Source organism: Gymnogyps californianus, unplaced genomic scaffold (genome assembly GCF_018139145.2).
Source record: "Gymnogyps californianus isolate 813 unplaced genomic scaffold, ASM1813914v2 HiC_scaffold_131, whole genome shotgun sequence".
Lineage (NCBI taxonomy): Eukaryota > Metazoa > Chordata > Aves > Accipitriformes > Cathartidae > Gymnogyps > Gymnogyps californianus.
Window position 1 is genome coordinate 37,608 of NW_026114012.1, and position 20,239 is coordinate 57,846.

The window sequence follows — 20,239 nt, forward strand, 5'->3', positions numbered from 1 at the left end:
AAAAAGCAGGACACTGCGACTTTAAGTGGAGATGAGGCTTGCGAGAGCCAATAGGAACGAGGGTAACTCAGCGAAACTGTAAAAATACTGATAACTGTTGCTTGAAAGGTATAAAATGCTTTACCGTGTGTTAACCAGGCGTGCTAGCTTTGTGGAGTTACCACCTAGCACCCATCTCTGCGCAGACATGAAATAAACAAATATCTCGGCTCTGTGTGTTAATCGGCTTTTTTGCACACCGGGTGAAAGAATCCTGATTTTTGGGACAACAGTGGCACAAGACTTTTCAAGCCACTCATAAAATAGAAGTGTCCACATGAGGTTACAAAAATCTGTGTAGTGCTAGTTTAAATATTTAATAAATAAAGGTAAATTGTAAAGAAAAATAATTAGGTGGAAATATGTTTGGAATAATTGTGAATAGATATAGCCCTACTAATAGAAAAAGCTGCAAGTTCTTTTAACTTCTTCCCCAAAGTGGATTTTCTTCCTCCTCTCAGATTACTATTTTCAAAATTTAGTTTTAGGCAAGTAGTTTTCCCTTGAATTAATCTCTTTTTTGTTTTTCAGTGGGGCTTCTTGGCTAGCTCACTATTCTTTCTTCTGGCTTTCCTTGTAGAAAAGAGGCAAATAAAAACTTGTTTCACAGAAGTGCCTTTAAATAATAGTGAAGTGCTATCTTGATTTCTTGCTTCTTGTTAATTGGAAAATTAAAAAAAACCAACCAAAAAAATCCCCACAAAAACAACTGAAAGTATAACTTTAAAGGAATAAAAATTAGGAATGAAAAAAACTTTTTTTTTTTTTTATTTGGGAGGCTTCACCAATTATGTGATTAATCCACAAACCAAAAGGCACTGTTAAAATTGCTTTGTTAGTTTGTGTGGCCTTTAGAAAAGGATAATACTTTCTCTCTTTTCAGTAATGATCTTAAGTAACTTCTGAAAGTTAGCATTATTTCTGAACTCCCTTGCTCATCTTCATGTTTATACAGCATGCTGACCCTTTTGATCCCTTTTTGGCATCCTGGATTTTTAAGGGATCAAAAGGCTTTGCGTTTTGCTTTTTCTCATGGTGGGGCTGTGTGTGGGTGGGGGTGTGTTTGGTTTTGTTTGTTGGTTTGGGTTTTTTTTTGTTTTGGTTTGGTTTTTTTTAAATGCTGATTGTGGCTTCATTTATTTGCATTTGTATATTAAGTTAATACACAGATGTTTTGCCTTTGAAGGTGAGATGTGAAAGGGAGGGAGGGAGGACTGAGTATTCACACTTGCTTTTTTGATATATGAAAGTAGAAAGTCTTGTTCAGGACTGGAAATTGGAAAAATTATTGAAGAATATGAAAATATGTAATGCTTGCATTCTTCATATTCTTCATATGTGGGTGACATTAGATGGTCCCTTTATAATTTCTTTTGTTATTTGGAATATTCTTTTTAGGAGATACATCTTTTCAGTTTGGTGTGGGGGTGTGTTTGTTTTAAGAGTGAAGGTTGTATTGTATTGTGATGCAACTGCTGGTTAGTTAGAATATGTATATATTGCCTTTTCTCACAGTATCACAGAATGGTTGGGGTTGGAAAGGACCTCTGGAGGTCATCTGGTCTAGCCCCCCTGCTTAGGCAGGGCCACCTAGGGCAGATTGCATAAGACTATGTCCAGACAGCTTTTGAGTATCTCCTGAATTTTCTGCCTGGAAGAGGAGAATATTTTGAGATTCTTAGTTCTTGTATTTACTAGTTGCTCAACTTGGAAGGTGGGAGAGGTTGGCTTAAATCTCTCAGTAACCACACAACTGCTGGATGTCTTCCTGTAGTCTTCAACTTGATGTCTAGTTATGGGAAGTGAAGGGGCAGAGAATTACGCTGTACTTTGGTTTAGGAAATCCTATGTTGCTTATGTGCTTGAGTGAAATCTGTGAACAGCATATTTAAAAAACCCACAGTTGCTGAAAAGTTAACTATTTTCAAGTTTTTAGAATCTGAATTGCTCATGAGCTCATGTTTGCTTTGTGGTTCTGCTGTCAAAATACTTTATTGAGTAAAAGTGATGTAAGAAAGAACTGCATTTCTGATTGCTAGAATGCTGGTTATCAATGGACATTATAGAAGAATAAATGGTGATATGTGATCATATTTATTCTTTCTGCAAATCACTTGGGTATTTTAACTTGATAACTATAAAAGTTATTGAAAAAATATTTTTCTTAATTATGCACTGTATTCTGAATAAGGATTACATAGGTGTAAGTACTTTTATTCTGTGTGAATATTATTTTGAGTCTCTTCTGTGGGTTTTTCTTTATACAATTAAGTGATCTGATCAGAACTGGCTCGGTTTGTCTTTAAAAAGTAATGTCATACAGGAAGTACATTATAACATCTAAGCATATGGGGAAAAAATGTTGGACTGGACCTCAATATGTTTTTGTTAAAGAGGTATATGATAACGACTTAACTATTATTTTTGTTTTGTTGCAGGGATTTCTCCAAAGTTAATATCCTGGTACCTGGTGCTGGGCTAGGTAGATTGGCGTGGGAAATAGCTATGCTCGGTTATGCTTGCCAAGGAAATGAATGGAGCCTCTTTATGCTCTTTTCTTCTAACTTTGTACTCAACAGGTACATAGCTTATGTTTTACTTGCTGTTTGAAACCTACAGGTACTAGGGAGGCAAAAGTATAAATGAGGAAAAACTTGAATAAATAAAGCTCTCGAGAATAGATTTGTAAGTCCTAACAGAAAACCACTTTGTAGAGTGTTTTGATGAAAAAGAGTGGGGGTGATTGGAGCAGGAAGCATTGTATTTGAGTCTAATGGGTAAGTCATTAGGCTTATAGTAGCAAGCATGGCTTTTAAGTTACGAGACTTGAGATTTCTGGACTCTGCCACAGACTTCCTGCATAATCTTGAATAGGTTTTACGATTTTTATTTCAAATATATTTCTGTAAAATGCACATCTATCTCGGGTATCAAATATGGCTTAATTAAGTGTCCTGGTTTCGGCTGGGACAGAGTTAATTTTCTTCTTGGTAGCTGCTACAGTGCTGTGTTTTGGATTTGGTGTGAGAATGATGTTGATAACACTCCGATGGTTTAGTTGTTGCTAAGTAGCACTTATCTTCAGCCAAGGACTTTCCAGTTTCCCGTGCTCTGCCAGTAAGCAGGTGTGCAAGAAGCTGGGAGGCAGCAGAGCCGGGGCAGCTGACTTGAACTAGCCAAAGGGGTATTCCATACCATGGAACGTCATGCCCAGTATATAAACAGGGGGGAGTTGGCCGAGCGGCGCGGATCGCGGCTCGGGAACTAACTGGGCATCGGTCAACGAGTGGTGAGCAATTGCATTGTGCACCACTTGCTTTGTATAGTTTAATTCTTTTAGTATTGCTATTGTCATATTATTATTATTATCATTATCATTGTTTTTCATTCCTTTCTGTCCTATTAAACTGTCTTTATCTCAACTCACAAGTTTTTTTTTCCTGATTCTCTCCCCCATCCCAGGGGTGGGGGGGCAGTGGGCGAGCGGCTGCGTGGTGCTTAGCTGCCGGCTGGGGTTAAACCACGACATTAAGATATGCACGATACTTAGTGATGGTGATTAGTAACAGAGGAAACCTATTAATGAAAATGTTATATTCCATACTAAAATTTAAGGTACTGTTTCTACATTAAAAGCAACCAACAAAACATGCTGCACCACTTCTTAAGCAAGTTCTGTCACTTGAGTAATAGTTAAAATAATATGGTAGTTCCACAATTAAACTGTGGTACTAAATTTGAATGTAGGGCAATAACATAAATTTCGCTGTATAAGTTTAACTTAGTGTGACGTTTTTGTATTTGGCATTCCGTCACTTGTACTGGAAATTATTGGTCTCACAATGAACTTAGAAGGAAGAAGGTAGTAAAATGTAATTGTTCTTGTAAGAATGAGGATGGGAAGATTATGGGTGGGCAAGTATGAAATGATATGCCTTTGAAAACACCTAAAATACTGGTTTATACTCTATTATCATGGTGTTTTGGAGCTCTGTTTGTGGACTGTTATTCCCTTATGCTAGGCATGGGAACAAAAAGATGATCCCAAATCTGTTATTGCTTACCATTCAAATACAGACCAAGGGGAAGACATTGTTTCTTATGGCTGCTGCATGTCTGCTTAAGACAGTAGTGGTCACTATAATGGAAATAGATATTTGCTATAGATTTATTTGCTCTTTCCTTACATTATTCATAAATTATTATCATCTGGTGATGAAATTGCATGTTACAGTTGAATTGATCTAATGCCTTGCAGCTACTGAAAGGAGGAGGTAATGTTTTTTCTTATCCCTAGCTATACAGCCCTACTGGCTCTTACATTCTTTAGAACTTTTGAAATGATTCAGAGCAGTATAAAATTATTTAGTTCCCCTATTTGGCAGCACTGGTTAGCTGTCATGTTGGTTGAAACCAAAATGTTAACTGGTTTTTGTCTTCCTTGCATATGGAGTCTTTGGCCCGTATGTGGAATTCTCCTGAAAATTCATGTTTAGCTTACTCTAGTACTCCATAATTCTTAGCAACTAATGTTCATGTGGTGTTTCCTATTAGTATAAAATGTATTTAGCAAAGAGGTATATATGTGTTATATTTGCTAACAGTATTTAATTTTAGACAGCGAAATTGAGTGTTGCTCAGCTGCTGTAACCTTCATCTTTCCTGGGCAATTTATCGATTACAAGTTTTGTTATTAGCATGGAAGACAATACAGATAACTGCTAACTTGACTTTGAATTTCAGTCAGTTCAGTTGAGGTGCAGGCATTCCTTTCTGTCAGATTTAACCTTGGGATGTCTATTAAGAAGGTTTTAGGGACTTTTGAGATCTATCATTTTAGTTTTAAGTGACTGTTCCCAGTTAGCCTTCTGAAATTGACATGTTTGCCTTCCTGGAACTGGAAGAAACAACAATGAATAATATGAGCTGAAGATACCAGTTAAGGAAGAATATGGTAAGAAAGAAGGATTTTGCAAATAAGTGTTTAGCTACAGTTCCTTTCCTCTTTCCTTCTTAATTTATCCAGAAAGATGACCAAGTTGGTGCCTAGGGCTTTCCATGTTGGAAGAAAAATAACAGCTTTGAATGAAATGCTAGTTTAGTTTATTGGTGGGGGTTTTTTTGTGGTTTTTTTGTGATTTTTTTTTTTTTTTTTTTTTTTTTAGTTAAATATGAAATAAGATTTTGAAAATTCTTTTTAATTTTACCATTTAAACAGCATGACATGATTCCTGATTCATTTTTATTTTCAGTTGATAGTGGCATGAGGGTTTTGCTATTGTATGCTTATAGTTTGGATCTGCATTCTTAGTACTTTGTCTTCCTAAAAATAAACCAAGGTCAATCTTGAATATCAAGTCTACTACTCCAGTGGGCCTTCTAGATTTGGTGTAGTAACTTAAATCTTCTGTATACAAAGTGATATCTACTGTTTTTTAATATGCATAAAAAAACCCAACAACTCTTAAATTGAGAGCCTTTGTTATTGTGGATAAAATGTCATAGTTTGGTATGTTGTGAACACAGAAGTGCATCAAGGCATAATTATGGTTGCTATGAATATTTGAAATTAATCAACACAGCTTTGAAAAACTATATTGGTTAAAGTGCATTATTCCATTAAGGAAGCTCCAATTTGAAAATAAAGTGGCTCTGAAGGAGTTAAACTATAATGGCTCCAAAGCTGCTGCAATCCTTGCATGGGAGATTGCTGCTTTTTTTGCTCTTTTTTTTTTTTTTTATGGATAAAGTTCTTTATATACCTGGTATATTTTTCTTGTGTTTAGATGAGTCCTGGATATAATGACAGATGGCAGAGATGATCACTGGTGATATGCAGACACACTTCTTTTCTTATGTGTTTTTTGGAAGAACAAAAACTGTAAGAAGCATAATCAGTCTTCCTGCCTCTGGAAAGCATACCAAAATTTTCAGGTGGCCTAGAGTCACAAGGGTACATTGCATCCCTTTGACATCTGATGGGAGGGGAAACACCAGGGTGGTATCTAAGTGGAGGAGACACCAGATCTTATGTGGTCTCATTTCTCCACTGTGCAACAGAATTGATCTAGTGTGCAGCTGATTGCTGACTTGCTGTGTTTTGCAGCTGGAGATTCGGAGCAGACTCAGTAGCTTCAGTCTAACAGCCCTTCAGTAGAAGCAGCACTTATGAATATTTGAGAAAGTTCAGTTGGAGTAATATAAAATCACTTTGCACCCAAATGAGTGTGGGGTGGTTTAAAATGCTTTAATTCATACAAGTAGGATTCACACTGACAGTTGGCTAACCTTTACTTTCCTAAAAAAGCATCTTTGTAGATAAATCTTGATACCTTGAGAAGGTTTCTTAATTGGTCAAAAGTAAGATTTGACCTAATCCTCTTTTCTAGAATTACCTTTTCAGGCTGAGCGTTATCTGATATATGTACTGTGCCTATTAGAAAGAAGTGCCTCACATTGTACTACATTAACAACTTTAACTCCCTACCTATATTTTTCATTGGAAGGATGGTAGCTGTAAAGGACTGCAGTACTTAAGTTTGAGATATAAATTATCAAAGCTGGAAAGGGGAGGCTTTCAAGTTTGAATATGGAGAGGATTTATATTAAATAGGGAATTGCTGCTGGAACTGTTGAAGTCTACATGTATATATTTTATGCTCAAAAATGAGAAGAAAAGTACTGGAAGGTGTGTGTTCCCTTATAGCTCAGAAAATATTTCCTTTGTTATCTACTCTGGTCTCTTAGTTTCTTTGCCTTGCTTTTCTGAAAATTTCATTGTTTTACAGAAACGTTCTGAGGATAAATTGACTGTGAGCACACAAAGAATGCTGAAATAGTTAACAAAAAGTTAATCTATCAAATGTTAAGTCAGCCAAAATAGACATCTTGCTTGAAGAAAACAAGGCCTATGTTGTCAGGGTTATTTTCCTGCTTGTTTTCTTTGACTGATTGCATATATCTGATTGATATTTATATATCCATTATATATGGAGACAGTTGATGAACTCGGTATATTGTTGTTCAAATACAGTTAATTTTTGTTTTTACTGAGAAAACTAAATACTACATGGAGATGGTAAAAAATTTTTTCAAAGACTTTACCTCAGATGCTTTCTATCCACGAGCCAAGAGTGCATTTTCTATAACCTGGTAGACTGCTTACATTTTAAAAAGTGCTTGTTGACAACATCTGTCTCATAAAATGCATATCCTCTGTTATCTCCGAATATCTAGTTATGTATGTGTAACATAGCTTTAGTAAGTGGGCTTGACTGCAGAATTTGGTGGTGATGCATGGGAGAGAAAATTGGTTTTGATTTTTTTTGTTGTTGTTTTTGTGGGTTTTTTGGTTTTGTGTTGGTTTTGTTGTTTTTTTTTTAAATTACGAATTGTTTGCAGACTGGGAAAAGCTTTTTATACTTTAATCCTATTTTCATCACTTCTTAGAGTAAGTGTTCGCTTAGTTGATCATGTCAATCCACAAATAAATAAAAATATGTTTGCTTAGCATAATTGCAATACTCCGGATGTTATTAACTTAAAATGACATCTAGTGAAAAGCTACTGTGCTTTGTGAAAAGGTGAAATTTATTAATCTTTTGAAATTTAAATGCATCACTTCATTTTGTGATTATGGTTCAGGAAAGGCAGAAGAGTCTAGAATGAGAACAAATATTCCCAAGGAGATTTAAGACAAGCATGGGACTATTGTTTCTTTTTTTAAAATAAAACAAACAAAACCAAGACAACCCCAAAAGGCTTAGCTTTTCTGGATATACTGAATCACAAATTTCATCCATCCCACAGAAAGAATCGGGTTTGGTTTGGTTGTTTTTCCCCAGTGGAAAAATGGGGGGAGGGGAGTTTTTAAAACTTTAAAAAAAAAAAAAAAAAAAAATGCAGTTGTTGTGTGGTGATAGTTTGTCAGTTAAATTGTTTTGGGTTTTTTTGACCAGCTCATAAATTGGCCAGTCTGAAGTGTTATGAACTAGATAAGTCCCTTAGAAAAGTTCTAGCTTTAGCATTAACTTTATCAATAAAACAGTGGATGTTGGTGAAAGTCTTTTTATGTATCATTTTATATTCAATACCTACATTTCTAGATAATACATAAACAATTAATTGAAACTGAATTGTTCTGATTTCCATGTTTTGCAGATGCTCTGAAATTAACTCATGTAAGCTTTATCCTTGGATTCATCAGTTTAGCAATAACAAAAGATCTGCTGATCAGATACGACCAATTTATTTCCCTGATGTTGACCCTCACAGTCTTCCTTCTGGTTCAAACTTCTCTATGACAGCAGGGGATTTTCAAGAAATTTACTCTGAGTGTAGTGAGTAAATGCAAATCCATCTTTAGTGTATTTGTTATGAGACAATAAGAAATGATTACAAATAGAGTGGAACTGTATCTGTAATCATTAAGCAAAAAAGTCCCAACTATAGCAAGATTTTCTTATTCCAAATCAGCTGCTTTTTTTTTTTTTAATAACTAAAAAGAAAAACCCCAACATATAGATAATATATTTGCTGTAGCTAGCTACTTGCCTAACAGATCTTTGTTGCAGTAGTCTCTTTCAGAATAAAGACAATATGGCAAAGTTAGGGAAAGGTTTACTTGATTTTTAAAAGGGATGTTAAGGAAGTGAACAATGTAACTAATGCATTCTTTTTTAGTGGAAAAAAAAGTATTTTTTGTTAATTAATTTTCTGTTGTAAAAGCAAAGCAAACTTTTTCGATGGTAGTTAATTATAAATGAAACAAATATATGCTTATTGACTGTCAGTAGCAAGTATTTCAGGGGCACATTATGGGGTTGATAATTATTAAAGATTGAGACTTCCCATCAGTACAAATATCCTTACTTTTCCTGGTGATATCAGATTAATCGTGCTGTCTTCATTGCAGCTATAAAGTAGTCTTTTTTTATGACTAACCTAATGTTGAATTAATCTGCAGAAGATGACCTTGTTTAGCACATACCAATTACACATTTATTCTTTGATCAAAGAATAGCACTTATGCAGGTTTTTTTTCTTTCATATGTAGTCTAATATTTAACACTTCGGGTCCTAGTAGAGCAAATAATAAGAAACATGAAATATGCCTATTTAGAGGTCACTAATTTTTTTTCCTCACATAGTATTGGATTATCACCAAGGACTTCTGTTTTCCAATTCCACATCTCTGTCCTTGTTGAACCCATATTTCATTCTAATGAAAAATAACTAGCTTTTGATCTGCCCCTTTTTTGTGCAGCTAGGCTTCCAGATATTTTCTTGTAGGATGCCTTCCTTACATAATTGCTTAATTTTCTGCAGATTATGTCTTGTTAGGATATCTGATGCTGGCGATATTCCCCCCCCCCCCCCCCCCCCCCAAATTTACAGAACTTTTACAATTTCAGAGATACATGTTTAGACAAAAACAGAATCATGCTTTAAAAGGTAGTTTTTGAAAGATCTTGCTTGTTAAATACGCTAGTAAAAAACAATTGGAGAAACATCCAGATACTGGATAAAATATTTTAAAATTGTTGTAAAAGTACACTTTAGTGTACAGGCTTGTATTGTTCTAGGTTTTAACATAACCGGAGAGTCCCAAAGCTGCTGGGTATTTTTGCATTTCTATTTTTAACAGTTGTGGTAATGAAGTTCATAGAACAGTCGAGTATTAGCACGTTTGAGCCTTCATATATTATATATGTTACAGTAATTTATATTTTATATAAGATATGCAAATAATTATTTCATAAAATATATATAGATATGTATGCATTAATATTTTAGATTTTTTCAAAATATAGACCCCACAAACCCAAACTTAACTGTCCATCATTTATGTAAAACAATGGTTTGCATTTAGTTTCTGGTAAACATGAGAAGTCTTCAACTTTTATTGTTAATTGAAGTAAATCCTGAGTGTAAAACAAATCTCTGTGTTAAATGATACATTTCTATGGGGGAGAAACATTGAAACTAATATCTGTATAATATGTTCTTTTTGTGCAGATACATGGGACTGCATAGCAACTTGCTTCTTTATAGATACAGCACATAACATTATTGATTATATTGATACAATATGGAAAATACTAAAGCCTGGAGGAATATGGATAAACGTAGGTAAGTGTGACCAGTCTTTTTTTTCCACAAACTCAACTTCTGTTTCCTCACATACTAGGCACCTAGTACCTGAAAAGAGTTGTGGGGATGAAAGTGTCTGTGCTGAAAATCCTGCAGAGTTAGAGCTTTCAAATTATCTCAGGCCTGTTCAGAATATGTCCAGATGTCTGTTAGTTATAATCACATCAACACCATCTGATGTTTTGTTTGTTTGTTTTTTTGGTTGGTTGGTTGGTTGGTTGGTGGTTTGTGTTTGGTTTTTTGTTTGGTTGTTTGTGGTTTTTTGTTTGGTTGTTTGTGGTTTTTTGTTTGGTTGTTTGTGGTTTTTTGTTTGTTTGGTTTTTTTAAATAGAGAAGCAAAGCTGCCCAGTGCCAGGTTTCACATTCATGTGTCACACATTTAAATTTGACAAATGTAGTGTCCTGTATTCTTTTTGCTGGTGTCCTGGTTTCAGCTGGGACAGAGTTAATTTTCTTCCTAGTAGCTGGTATAGTGCTGTGTTTTGGATTTAGTAGGAAAAGAATGTTGATAACACACTGATGTTTTCAGTTGTTGCTAAGTAGTGTTTATCCTAAGTCAAGGATTTTTCAGCTTCTCATGCCCAGCCAGCAAGAAGGCTGGAGGGGCACAAGAAGCTGGGAGGGGACACCATCAGGACAGCTGACCCAAACTGGCCAAAGGGCTATTCCATACCATATGACATCATGCCCAGTATATAAACTGGGGGGAGTTAACTGGGAGGGGGATCGCGGCTCGGGAACTAACTGGGCATCGGTCAACGAGTGGTGAGCAATTGCATTGTGCACCACTTGCTTTGTATATTCTAATTCTTTTATTGTTATTATTGTCATTTTATTATTATTATTATTATTATTATCATTATCATTATTTTTCCTTCCTTTCTGTCCTATTAAACTGTCTTTATCTCAACCCACGAGATGTTGGTTTAGTTTTTTTTTTCGAATCTCTCCCCCATCTCACTGGGTGGGGGGAGTGAGCGAGCGGCTGCGTGATGCTTAGTGCTTAGTTGCCAGCTGGGGTCAAACCACGACAGTCCTTTTTTGGTGCCCAACGTGGGGCACTACGGGTTGAGATAACAACAAATCTGACTGGAATGTGTTAGAACAAATTTGTTATAAACATTCATTATATTAGTTCAATAGTCACTGGTCACAATGTTGATGCATTCGTTCTCAAAGTTGGTGCGCTTGTCCTTAAAGGTGCGTTATGTAAGACCTTACTTGCAGTATATGCTCCCTGTTGTGCTGTTTATCACCCGTGGGAACTGGGCCAGAGTTATCGTGTTGTTCTACTTTGTAACACTGGCTGATGATACGATAGAAGTGCTGGTCATGAAACTAATCTGGTATTTGTAGTCAGCATTGCCGTCACCTCCGTACTTCGGGAGCCGTCTATCAGAAACTATTAATAGTTACACCTTGTACCTTTTCTCATCAGAGAGCCAAGCCACGGGGGAGACACATTTCTTCAGCTTCCCCTTCTCCTCCAGGCAAATTACAGTAGCTCTTGAGAATTTTGAATATCCTTGGGATGTTCAAACCAGCATGTTCCTATTGTTATGTCTCCTGAATGTGTTCCAGGTCTTGTTTAAGGTTAAACAACTGTTTAAGAATACCTTTCGGAAATCTGCCCCGAGGCTTAATAGCCATGGGTGGCATGGCATGTGGGAGAAAATGGGCAGGTATCTAGAGAACTTCTCACCTCCAATGGTTTGGAACTTCACTCCTGAACAACTACAGGACCCTGATAAAGTGATAGAATATCTGAAAGGAAAATGCTGTGGCTATTCCAAAGAGGCACAACTTATCGCACTGTGCTGGGCCCTGGCCAGGATCTACCAAACACTGCTCGACACTGTGCAGCACCCTCAGGGGGAAGGGAGGGAAAACAGATCGACAGGCACTGCAGCTACTCCAACCCCTGCAACAGACACTGTGGCTACTCCAACCCCCGCAACAGGCACTGCAGCTGAACCAGAGTACCAACCTGTGCCAGTATCAGTCGCCCCTGTACAGAAGAAGAAATATACAAAAAAACTAGCTCCCTTAGTGAGGGATGAAGGTGAACCAGGGTCATCACGAGAACAGGAGGAAGAGGCAGAACCAGAGGTAATCACCCGATCCCTGTCCCTGAGTGAGCTGTGGGATATGCGAAATGATTTCAGCAATTGTCCAGGCGAGCACATTATCACCTGGCTGCTCCGATGCTGGGACAATGGGGCTAGTAGCCTGGAATTAGAGGGTAGGGAAGCCAAGCAGCTGGGATCACTTGCTAGGGAAGGGGGCATTGACAAGGTGATTGGAAAAGGGACACAAGCCCTCAGCCTCTGGAGGCGACTCCTGTCAGGCGTGAGGGAAAGGTGTATGTTGAAGGAAGATGTTATCTGTCAACCATGCAAGTGGACCACCATGGAGAGAGGTATCCAGTACCTGAGGGAATTAGCCGTGCTAGAGATGATTTATTATGACCCGGACAATGCACAATTACCCAGAGATCCAGACAAAGTCCACTGCACATGACCCATGTGGCGGAAGTTTACACAGAGCACACCATCGTCGTATGCCAACCCATTGGTAGTTCTAACTTGGAAAGACGAAGAGGCACCGACAGTGGATGAAATGGCTTGCCAACTCTGGCAATATGAAGAAAATCTCTCTTCCTCCCTACGAGCCTGTGTCTCGGCTGTGGAAAAACTGTCCGAAAAGTCCGAAAAACTGATCGAACTGATCGAAAAGTCCTACTCCCCACCTGTATGGACCAGTATCTCATCTATTAGGAGTGAGCATTCCTCTGCTCAAGAGAGAGAATATAGAAGGTATACACCACGGGGTACCCTGTGGTTTTACCTGCATGACCACGGAGAGGACATGAGGAAGTGGGATGGAAAACCTACCTCGACCCTAGATGCACGGGTACGTGAATTGAAAGGAAAAGCAACCAGAAAAGGGGATTCTTCCAGGAAAGATGCCGCTCTGGTTTCCAGCAAGCAATTCCCCAGAGACTGTACAAAGGCTTCTGACCCTCTTGAAGGGACCTCTAAGTCATTTTTACAAGAAGCGAGTAACGAATACTCTGACCAGGATTAGAGGGGCCCTGCCTCCAGCCAGGTGGAGGAGAGGGACAACCGGGTTTATTGGACTGTGTGGATTCGATGGCCTGGCACATCAGACCCACAGGAGTATAAGGCTCTAGTGGACACCGGTGCACAGTGTACCCTAATGCCATCAAGTTATAAAGGGGCAGAACCCATCTGTATTTCTGGAGTGACAGGGGGATCTCAACAGCTAACTGTATTGGAGGCTGAAGTGAGCCTAACTGGGAATGAGTGGCAGAAACACCCCATTGTGACTGGCCCAGAGGCCCCATGCATCCTTGGCATAGATTATCTCAGGAGAGGGTATTTCAAGGACCCAAAGGGGTATCGGTGGGCTTTTGGTATAGCTGCCTTGGAGACAGAGGGAATTGAACAGCTGTCCACCTTGCCTGGCCTCTCTGAGGACCCTTTGGTTGTGGGGTTGCTGAGGGCCGAAGAACAACAGGTGCCGATCGCTACCACAAGGGTGCACCGGCGGCAATATCGCACCAACCGAGACTCCCTGATTCCCATCCATACGCTGATTCGTCAACTGGAGAGCCAAGGAGTGATCAGCAGGACTCGCTCACCCTTTAACAGCCCCATATGGCCAGTGCAAAAGTCTAATGGAGAATGGAGACTAACAGTGGACTATCGTGGCCTGAATGAAGTCACACCACCGCTGAGTGCTGCTGAGCCAGACATGCTAGAACTTCAATATGAACTGGAGTCAAAGGCAGCCAAGTGGTACGCCACAAGTGATATCGCTAATGCATTTTTCTCAATCCCTTTGGCAGCAGAGTGCCGGCCACAGTTTGCTTTCACTTGGAGGGGCGTCCAGTACACCTGGAATCGACTGCCCCAGGGGTGGAAACACAGCCCCACCATTTGCCATGGACTGATCCAGAATGCACTGGAAAAAGGTGAAGCTCCAGAACACCTGCAGTACATTGATGACATCATCGTATGGGGCAACACAGCAGAAGAGGTTTTTGAGAAAGGGGAGAAAATAATCCAAATCCTTCTGAAAGCCGGTTTTGCCATAAAACAGAGTAAGGTGAAGGGACCCGCACAGGAGATTCAGTTTTTAGGAATAAAATGGCAAGATGGACGTTGTCACATCCCAATGGATGTGATCAACAAAATAGCAGCTATGTCTCCACCAACTAGTAAACAGGAAACGCAAGCTTTCTTAGGGGTTGTAGGTTTTTGGAGAATGCATATTCCAAATTAGAGTCTGATTGTAAGCCCTCTCTATCAAGTGACCCGGAAGAAGAACAATTTTAAATGGGGCCCTGAGCAACAACAAGCCTTTGAACAGATTAAACGGGAGATAGTTCATGCAGTAGCCCTTGGGCCAGTCCAGGCAGGACCAGATGTTAAAAATGTGCTCTACACCGCAGCCGGGGGGAATGGCCCTACCTGGAGACTCTGGCAGAAAGCACCCGGGGAGACCCGAGGTCGACCCCTAGGGTTTTGGAGTCGGGGATATCGAGGATCCGAGGCCCACTATACTCCAACTGAAAAGGAGATATTAGCAGCATATGAAGGAGTTCGAGCTGCCTCAGAAGTGGTTGGTACTGAAACACAGCTCCTCTTAGCACCCCGACTGCCGGTGCTGGGCTGGATGTTCAAAGGGAAGGTCCCTTCTACACATCATGCAGCTGATGCTACATGGAGTAAGGGGGTTGCACTGATCACACAATGAAGTCGAATAGGAAACCTTAGTCACCCAGCAATTCTGGAAGTGATCATGGACTGGCCAGAAGGCAAAGAGTTTGGAGCATTGCCCAAGGAGGTGATGCATGCTGAAGAGGCCCCACTGTATAATAAACTGCCAGAACATGAGAGGCAATATGCCCTGTTCACTGATGGGTCCTGTCGCATTGTAGGAAAGCATCGGAGGTGGAAGGCGGCTGTATGGAGTCCTATAGGACAAGTTGCAGAAACTGCAGAAGGAGAGGGTGAATCGAGTCAGTTTGCAGAGGTGAAAGCCATCCAGCTGGCTTTAGACATTGCTGAACAAGAAAAATGGCCAATACTTTATCTCTATACTGACTCATGGATGGTGGCAAATGCCCTGTGGGGGTGGTTGCAGCAATGGAAGCAGAGTAACTGGCAACGCAGAGGTAAACCCATCTGGGCTGCTGCATTGTGGCAAGATATTGCTGCCCGGTTAGAGAACCTGGTTGTGAAAGTACGTCACGTGGATGCCCATGTACCCAAGAGCCGGGCCACTGAAGAACATCAAAACAACCAGCAGGTAGACAAGGCTGCTAGGATTGAAGTAGCTCAGGTGGATCTGGACTGGCAACATAAGGGTGAATTATTTTTAGTTTGGTGGGCCCATGACACCTCAGGCCACCAGGGAAGAGATGCAACATATAGATGGGCTCGTGATCGAGGGGTGGACCTGACCATGGACACTATCGCACAGGTCATCCATGCATGTGAAACATGCGCTGCAATTAAGCAAGCCAAGCGGTTAAAGCCTCTTTGGTATGGGGGACAATGGCTGAAATACAAATATGGGGAGGCCTGGCAGATTGACTATATCACACTCCCACAAACCCGTCAAGGTAAGCGCCATGTGCTTCCAATGGTGGAAGCAACCACCGGCTGGCTGGAAACATATCCCGTGCCCCATGCCACCGCCCGGAACACTATCCTGAGCCTTGAAAAACAAATCTTATGGCGACATGGAACCCCAGAAAGAATTGAGTCAGACAATGGGACTCATTTCCGGAACCACCTCATAGACACCTGGGCCAAAGAGCATGGCATTGAGTGGGTGTATCACATCCCCTATCATGCACCAGCCTCTGGGAAAATTGAGCGATACAATGGGTTGTTAAAGACTACACTGAGAGCAATGGGTGGTGGGATTTTCAAACATTGGGATACACATCTAGCAAAGGCCACCTGGTTAGTCAACACTAGAGGATCTGTCAATCGGGCTGGCCCTGCCCAATCAGAACTTTTACGTACTGTAGAAGGGGATAAAGTCCCTGTAGTGCACATAAAAAATATGCTAGGAAAAACAGTCTGGGTTATTCCTGCCTCAGGCAAAGGCAAACCCATTCGTGGGATTGCTTTTGCTCAAGGGCCTGGGTGCACTTGGTGGGTGATGCGGAAGGACGGGGAAGTCCGATGTGTGCCTCAAGGAGATTTGATTTTAGGTGAGAATAGCCAGTGAATTAAATTGTATTATGTTGATTGCTATATAACCCTGCCACTCTATGTCATCACTACTATAGTTGTTATATGCTATATCAATGGTATTACAGTAAGAATCACCCAGATTAATGAAGAATGAACTTTGATAAAACCGAGTGAAGCTCAGTAGTGATGGAACCAGGACTGACTTCAGCATGCAACAATCCAACACTACACACCATCCTCCTGCTGCACCCAATGTCACCCACCCGCCGTACTGCACCAAAGTCCAATCCTGCTCTGCCAACTGAGCGGTCTTTGCACCATCCCTCCTGCCCAGACAGACTGTTATGACAGATGGAGCCCAAAGTCATGGACTGAATGAACTCAGCGAACATTTTAAATGGACATTTAAATGGACATTTTAAAGGCCTATAGATTAAGGAAATGTTATCTGTGTGTATATGTAGCAAAAGACAGGAAAAGTGGTGGTGATTAATTGAAAATGCATTGGAAAATGTGGGACCTGGACATGATGTAGATGGTATAGAGTAAGGGGTGGATACTGTCCTGGTTTCAGCTGGGATAGAGTTAATTTTCTTCCTAGTAGCTGGTATAGTGCTGTGTTTTGGATTTAGTAGGAAAATAATGGATTTAGTAGGAAAATAATGTTGATAACACACTGATGTTTTCAGTTGTTGCTAAGTAGTGTTTATACTAAGTCAAGGATTTTTCAGCTTCTCATGCCCAGCCAGCAAGAAGGCTGGAGGGGCACAAGAAGCTGGGAGGGGACACAGCCAGGACAGCTGACCCAAACTGGCCAAAGGGCTATTCCATACCATATGACATCATGCCCAGTATATAAACTGGGGGAGTTGGCTGGGAGGGGCTGATCGCAGCTCGGGAACTAACTGGGCATCAGTCAGCAAGTGGTGAGCAATTGCATTGTGCATCACTGGTTTTTGGTTTTTTTTTTTTTAATATTCTAATTATTTTAGTATTATTATTGTCATTTTATTATTATCATTATTTTTCCTTCTTTTCTGTCCTATTAAACTGTCTTTATCGCAACCCACGAGGTTTTATTTTTTTCGATTCTCTCTCCCCCATCCCACTGGGTGGGGGGGGAGTGAGCGAGCGGCTGCATGGTGCTTAGTTGCTGGCTGGGGTTAAACCACAACAGCTGGTTTTCTAAGAAAATAGACCTTATTCTGTTAATACATCCTTCTTATTTTTCTTAATCTGTTGTCTAATTTGTACTATGCTTTTAAGTAGAATAAGGCATAAGAGCTTTGGCTTAAAAGAAGAGAGACTTAAAACTTTTGCCATGGTAAGGGAAAGGCAAACTTGAAAGATCAGTCAGTCACTGCACCAGTCCTGGGCAGTCACAGAATGTGAACATAGCTCTTGAATAGCCCACAGCATGTCCTGCCTCCTATTCTGTAGAGAGAGCTGTGATGCTAGACTGAAATTCATTATAAAAATCATATTTGAGTGATAGAAATATGTATTTTTTGTCTGTATTTGAATGTTGTGGGCCTGGATATTGGCATTCTTAACACTTTCAGTATGTACTTCTGATTTAAAAAAAAATTTTTTTTGCCTTTTTAATGGCTATTTCCATTGTGTCTTTGTACTGTAGGTCCTCTCCTTTACCATTTTGAAAACTTGGCAAATGAACTTTCTATAGAATTAAGCTATGAGGATATAAAAAATGTTATACTGCAGTATGGATTCCATATAGAGGTAAGATGATGCTGGAATTTGGAATGAATAGTATTGGTGTAAACAGAATGAACTTCTTCATGCAAACCTTTACCTTAAATGTACTTCAATTTAATGGTTAGACTAATAACTTTTGAGAGTTAAATGTTTATAGTTGTGTTGCAACTTTTTAATTTCATTGTGGTTGGTGGTTTTTGTTTGCTGCTTTTGTTTTGTTTTGTTTGTTTTTTTAACATGTGAAATCTGTTGGCAGAAAGTATATAGCAATTTCTATGGTGCCTGTAGAGAAAGTATTTTGAAGGCGTCTGATTTTTACTTTCAGGTGGAGAAAGAATCTGTATTGTCAACATACACTGTGAATGAACTCTCCATGATGAAATACTACTATGAATGCGTGTTGTTTGTAGTGAGAAAACCAGAATAGAAGTGGGTTTGGATAGGTTAATCAGAAAGAAATGCTGGCTCAAATGCTAAAATTGAGAACAAAACAGACTGGGTGATGTCTGGACAAATCAGTGGTGCCTTCTTATGCCTAATAGGATTTAGATAGCATCTTTTTTCTTAACATCATCTCTATTGCTATCCAGACATGTAGTGTGCCATGCATATTTGTAATGTATTATTGAAAATAGAGGGGGAAATGTTCACATACACTATCTTTATGCTTTGGAATGCATTAAAAAAAAGCAACATTTTCATGTGTATAAAATTTAATGTTTCCCCTAACCAGGCTAGTTCTCCATAAATGCTGCCTCATTTTTTCAGAAATTTATAATGATTTTCTTTTTTCTATTTTCTGATGTTAGGGATGCATAGTGGTATTTGGTGCACTAGCTGTGTCACAGTTCAGAGAAATATTTCTAAATGTACACTTAAATTATGAAGTCTGAAATGGGTTGAAAAATTGTAAAATGATTCTTGACATATAACTGTCAGAACTGTTACAGCATTTTCTGTGGAGCTGGAAATAGTGTAAATAGGAACTAAATAGACTATTGTATGAATTCTAATATTTGAATGTGACTGTACCGCTGTTAACCATTTACTCAAAACACAGTCTGTAGACAATTTGAAATACTATGTGAAAGCAGCATAGTATCAAATGAAGAAAAGCAGCATGTCACAGAGGAGCAGTAAATTAACCTCAGTTCAGGAATAACACTAATTCTGATGAATCTTAGTGTTGAAACTGAAATATTGGATGCTTTGCAGACTTAAAATATATTGATCTTTTGAGTCACCTACCTATTGCTTATGCCAAAGCTGTGGAAGCAATATTTTTGTTTAAGAGAATTTTCTGTTTAATTATCTTTGAGTTCTTTTCTTTTTTAAAATTAGTAGCATAGCTGAGTTATCCATGCTGTGAAGAGGTGGTGGGACATAGGAAATGCCCTTTTTGTCAAAAAAAAAAAAAAAAAAAAAGTATATAAATATTATGTGCTGTAATCAAACCATCTCCTTATCAGAGTCAGCATATGGCATATGCAGGCCAATTGGTAGATAATTTGTTTGTGACTTGAAGGCAGTTTACCCATGCTACCTTAAGATCTACCTCTTGTTTCCTTATCCTAATGTTTTTCCTGGCAAATGAGGTTTAGGTGGATATTCAATCTACAAATCCTGGCATTACACGAGAGAGATGCCTGTTCCAAGAAAGACCTATTTAAAGCTGAAACACTACCGTTATAACAAATTAAAAAACAAAAACAAAAACAAAAACAAAACCCACAACAAAACCCAAACTAAAAAACCCACAAACAAACAAGAAAACAAACCCTTGCACACCACAAAAAAAAAGACATTTTTTTCCTTTAATTTCCTTATTGTACTATTTACTCTTTTTTTTTTTTCCTATGAACTTGGATACTTTGCCTTTATTACGGTGCTTTTGGGATTTTTGGGGTTTTTTCTTAGATAAAATGTGATTAGTGTTTAATTTGATTTTTCAAGCTCCTTGAAATAAGGCAAGGTTAGGTAAACGTTGATTATGCAATTGCTGAGTAGTTACATCTGTAATACTGCCCAACTTATGTCTCTCTTAACCAGTCTGTAGTTACTCTTAAAATGTGGTGTTCTTGTTTTTACAAATAGAC

General features: G+C 39.0%; 1 protein-coding gene across 1 annotated transcript in view; it reads left to right on the top strand.

Annotated features, from left to right (window-relative positions):
* LOC127028008 (carnosine N-methyltransferase-like) overlaps positions 1-18,670 on the top strand; it is a 30,574-nt gene extending 11,904 nt beyond the window's left edge. Inside the window, 5 exon segments of the mRNA XM_050913838.1 lie at positions 2,478-2,618; positions 8,200-8,378; positions 10,057-10,170; positions 18,064-18,167; positions 18,469-18,670. Coding sequence (XP_050769795.1) covers positions 2,478-2,618; positions 8,200-8,378; positions 10,057-10,170; positions 18,064-18,167; positions 18,469-18,570 — 640 coding nt within the window. The 3' untranslated portion in view covers positions 18,571-18,670.
* The last annotated feature ends 1,569 nt before the right edge of the window (positions 18,671-20,239 follow it).